The sequence below is a fragment of the Brassica napus genome, chromosome C2 (genome assembly GCF_020379485.1).
Source record: "Brassica napus cultivar Da-Ae chromosome C2, Da-Ae, whole genome shotgun sequence".
In the NCBI taxonomy this organism is placed as follows: Eukaryota; Viridiplantae; Streptophyta; class Magnoliopsida; order Brassicales; family Brassicaceae; genus Brassica; species Brassica napus.
In genome coordinates, this window is record NC_063445.1 from 42,408,251 (window position 1) to 42,413,088 (window position 4,838).

Genomic DNA, 4,838 nt, shown 5'->3' on the forward strand with positions numbered 1-4,838 from the left:
GGTAGAGATATTTATTTTCAAAAAAAAAAAGAGAAAAAGAAAAAACAAAAGGAAAAAAAAAGAGAAAAAGAAAAAAATAATATATAATAGGTGTTAGTTAGGTGGAATCCGAACAGGACTTGGTGGCTACAACCATTAAGGCTTGCTTCATAAGGATTCCAACAAAAACAATTCGAACGGGACATGGTGGCGGCAATCTTCAAAGCTCGATTCATATGAATTCTTGGATATATGTCAAAAAGAAGTGAACATGACTTGGTGGCAACCACCATTAAGGCTGGATTCATGGAAGCGTGTCCAATCTTTGTCAATGATCTTGCAATATAAACAGACTTTCGCTCAAGAGAGAAATTAGAAATTAGAGAAAAGATAGGAACTAACTTTTACCTGCAGATCCAGATACTTGTTTGAAAATCCTTGCATCTTGTGATCGATACTCCCAAGGTAAAACCTGCACTTTTATTTAAGTTAAGAAATGAGGATGGTAGATGGAAATGTCAGACATGATTTGTCAAGTTGTTGGCTAGGTGAATTTGGTGCTAAGCTATGATATGGTATAATGTGCTTTTGTGATTAGGACTTTTTAGATGTGGATTGTGTTGGGGAAAAATACCCCGGTACCATTTTCTCCAGCCTCCAGGCAGGACCCAGACCCTCGGGTCCCCGATAAGGAACGCTCCAGGTCCCCGCTGGAAGGAACCCCGAGTTCGGTCCCTGGAACCGAACTCCCTTCCAAGAAATGGAAAACTTCCGATAAGGAGAACCTTCCATATTTCCGAATATGGAAGAGTTTAACCTAATGGAACCGACTCCCAAACGACTATATAAGAGCTACTAAAACCCTAAAGCAAGGGATCGACTTCTCAAGGGCTTAGAGACTAGAATTAGACGGCTAGAACTAGGGTTTATTCAAAGATCATTGTAACCTCTTTTGTTCTTGTTTGTCTGATCAATAATACGTCTCTTCAAGCCCATATTCTCATCATTCTCTCAAATCCTTACGAAATACATACAAACTCATCCGGTTTACCAGCTTGTCCATCGTTCCGTGGTACTCTAAAAGAGTCTACACAAAAATCCCCTAACAGTTTGGCGCTAGAAGGAGGAGAGTAATCTAACTACGTGATGATGGCGATGGACAAACATGACGAACTACCCGAAGCCATTCGAAGAGGGATCGAGTCCCAGGACTTATCCGACAACTTGCAAGGCCGGGCAAGCGAGCTCGTCAAAGACAAGCCCGTCCTGCCATGCCTACGAGGCAGGACGATCCATGTCATATCTGAAAGACCAGAGGCGTGCAGCATAAACCACGCCGCCATTCAGGAAAACACCCACGACGTACGGGGCAATTCCGAAAGGGTCGAGTCAGAATGTCCCGAGACCGACAAAATAACTTTCACTGCCGAAGAACGAGAGGGAGTCTTGGTGCCACACCACGATGCCCTCGTCGTCTCACTTACTGTAGCAAACTGTCTGGTTAAAAGAATACTGGTGGACAGCGGCAGCTCCAGTAATATCATCTTCCAGACCGCATACCAAAGTCTAGGGCTGGAGGAGAAAGTCCTAATACGTAAAACAATCCCCCTTGTCGGATTCAGCGGGGAGGTCAAGCAAACAACAGGGGAGGCCGTCCTCCCTATCCATGCTGAAGGGGTCAGCCTACCCACTAGGCTCCTGGTCGTCAACTGTCATTCCTCTTACAACGTGATCCTAGGCCGAGCGTGGATTCATGGAATGGGGGCAGTTCCCTCGACTCTCCATCCGAAAATAAAATTCCCCACTCCTTGGGGCGTTAGGGCGATAAGAGGAGATCAGGAAACCGCCCGCCATTGCTACCAGGTCGCTCTGAAGAAACAAATTGAGACCGCACCACCCTCACAAATCAAGTCCCAAGTTCCGCATACAGAGGAACCAGAAGTCGAAGATATGGATGACGTGCCACTAGTCGAAGGCGACTCAAATCGTAACCTCAGGATCGGCTCCAAGCTCCCCGAGGGATTAAGAAGAAGACTAGTAGATTTTCTCAGGTCCAACTCCGATTGCTTCGCGTGGTCCCACTTGTACATGCCCGAGATCGATCCCGAGATCATTATGCACCAGCTGCAGGTGGATCCCTCGCACCAACCTATAAGACAGAAGCGAAGAAAGTTTGCTCCGGAGAGAGACATTATAATCAACGAAGAGGTCAAGAACCTATTGGAGACGGGATTCATCCGAGAAGTGCAATATCCAGAGTGGCTAGCCAACGTGGTCGTGGTCAAGAAAAAGAACGGAAAATGGCGGGTCTGCATCGACTTCACAGACCTCAACAAGTCATGTCCAAAGGACCCCTTCCCTCTGCCGCACATCGATAAACTTGTCGATGCTACGGCTGGACACCAGCTAATGAGCTTCATGGACACTTTCTCCGGCTACAACCAAATACTAATGCACCCCGAAGACCAAGAGAAGACCTCCTTCATGACGTCTCGAGGGATCTACTGCTACAAGGTCATGCCCTTCGGCTTAAAGAACGCTGGATCAACATATCAGAGGCTGGTGAACATAATGTTCGCGGATCAAATAGGAGAAACTATGGAGGTCTACATTGACGATATGCTGGTAAAATCCTTAGAGGCGGAGGACCACATCTCGCACCTGCAACAGGCCTTTTCTACCCTCCGTAAATATAATATGACGCTCAACCCAGCTAAGTGCTCGTTCGGCGTCAGCTCCGGAAAATTCCTAGGGTACATTGTAACCCACCGGGGTATCAAAGCTAATCCAGAACAGATCAGAGCTATCCATTCAATCCCTTCCCCGAGGAGCATAAAAGAAGTCCATAAGCTGACAGGCAGAATGGCTGCCTTAATCAGATTCATCTCCAGGCTCTCTGACAAGTCCCACGCCTTCTTCGAAACCCTCAAGAAGCCAAAGGATTTCGAATGGACCGAGAAGTGCGAGTCGGCTCTCCAGGAGTTCAAGGCTTATCTTACGACTCCCCCTCTCTTATCTAAACCCTTTCTCGGCAAAGTCTTACTGCTATATCTCGCGGTCTCAGAGCACGCAGTCAGCGCCGTCCTGGTTCGAGAAGAGGGAACCAAGCAACTGCCAATCTATTACGTGAGCAAAGCCCTTCTGGACGCGGAAACCTGCTACAGTCATCTGGAAAAGTTGGCCTTGGCCCTAATGGTCGCCGCTCGTAAATTACTGCCTTACTTTCTGGGTCATCCGGTGGTGGTCGTCACTTCCTTCCCTATAAAGCGAGTCCTGCATAAGTCCGAGGTCTCCAGACGACTGGCGAAGTGGGCAGTTGAGCTTGAGGAATACGACATAATCTTCCGGCCCGCTACGGCAATTAAGTCCCAGGCCCTAGCAGACTTTGTGGCCGAATTTTCTCCAGCTTTGCTCCCGGCCCTCGAACAGGAGGTACGCCTGCAGAGCGGGGCAAAGGAAGAAGGAGAATGGATCCTGCATGTGGATGGTTCCAGTAACGTTCGAGGGGCAGGAGTAGGGATCGTACTCACGTCCCCAATAGGAAACACAGCCTCGAGAGACGTAAGATGTAATTTCAAAGCGACGAACAACGAAAGGGAGTACGAGGCCTTGATCGCTGGGCTATCGCTCGCTCACCAGCTGGGTGCGGAGAACATCCAAGTCTACAGCGACTCCCAACTGATTATCAACCAGGCACAGGGAGAATATCAGTCTAAAGATAACAGTATGATCCGGTATCTTGCAGTCGCTCAACGACTCATCAAGAAGTTCAAAAGCTGCAAGCTTACTCAGATCCCCAGGGAGCAGAATTCACAAGCTGATGCTCTGGCCAACTTAGGGCCCGCCCTCGAGACCCAGACCCAGACGAGCATCCCCCTGTTACTGCTCCAATGGCCGGCCACTCTAGTAGAGCCACAAAACGAAGATATTTCCGCCATCGAAGAAGAAGAAACTTGGATGACTCCCCTTGTCTGGTATCTAGAGGGCGATATACTTCCAGAAGACCGCAACGAGAGCAGGAAAATCAAGAAGAAGGCCACTAAGTACTGTCTCTCTCAGGGAAAGCTATACCACATGTAGTTCTCTGGCCCATATCTGAGATGTGTTACACCCTGTGAAGCGACTAAGACACTAGTGGAATTACACGAAGGAGATTGTGGGTCTCACTCCAGCGGCAGGAGCCTAGTACCGAGAGCCAAAAGAGCAGGCTATTACTGGCCCACGATGGCCGATGATGCCAACCAAAAAGCTAAACATTGTGACAGATGCAAAAGGCACTCCCCTGTCTCCAGACTGCCTCCGGAGAACCTCAAGTCCATAAGCTCGCCCTGGCCATTCAGGAAATGGGGCATGGATATAGTAGGAAAGTTCCCCATGGCGCCGGGGCAGAAGGTCTTCCTCCTGATAGTAACAGATTACTTTTTAAAATGGGTCGAGGCAGAAGCACTCAGCAGAATAACCGATCTCCAGATCAGAAAGTTCATATGGACGAACGTAATCACGCGTTTCGGGGTTCCAGAAGAAATCGTCACTGACAACGGCCCCCAGTTTAAGAGCCACAATTTCAAGGAGTTCTACAAAGACTGGGGCATCAGACTCTCCTTTGCTACGCCGCGACACCCCTAGTCTAACGGGTAAGCAGAATCCACAAATAAGACCGTGGTGAACATGTTGAAGAAGCGCTTGGAGGGTTCCAAGGGAAACTGGGCAGAGGAGCTGCACGGAGTCCTCTAGGCCTATCGGATCACTCCCAAGACAGCAACCTAGGAAACCCCCTACGGGCTGGTATACGGAGCAGACGCCATAATCCCAACCGAAATGCACGTAAAGACCACAATCTCGGGGACTACCTCTCAGGA

The 4,838-nt window shown here is 48.8% G+C and overlaps 1 protein-coding gene across 1 annotated transcript; it reads left to right on the plus strand.

The window, feature by feature from the left end:
* The first annotated feature begins 1,128 nt into the window (after positions 1-1,128).
* Positions 1,129-4,059, plus strand: LOC106407874. Its single transcript, XM_013848726.2, has one exon. It carries the CDS (start codon positions 1,129-1,131, stop codon positions 4,057-4,059), a length of 2,931 nt encoding a protein of 976 aa, XP_013704180.2.
* Positions 4,060-4,838: the final 779 nt, after the last annotated feature.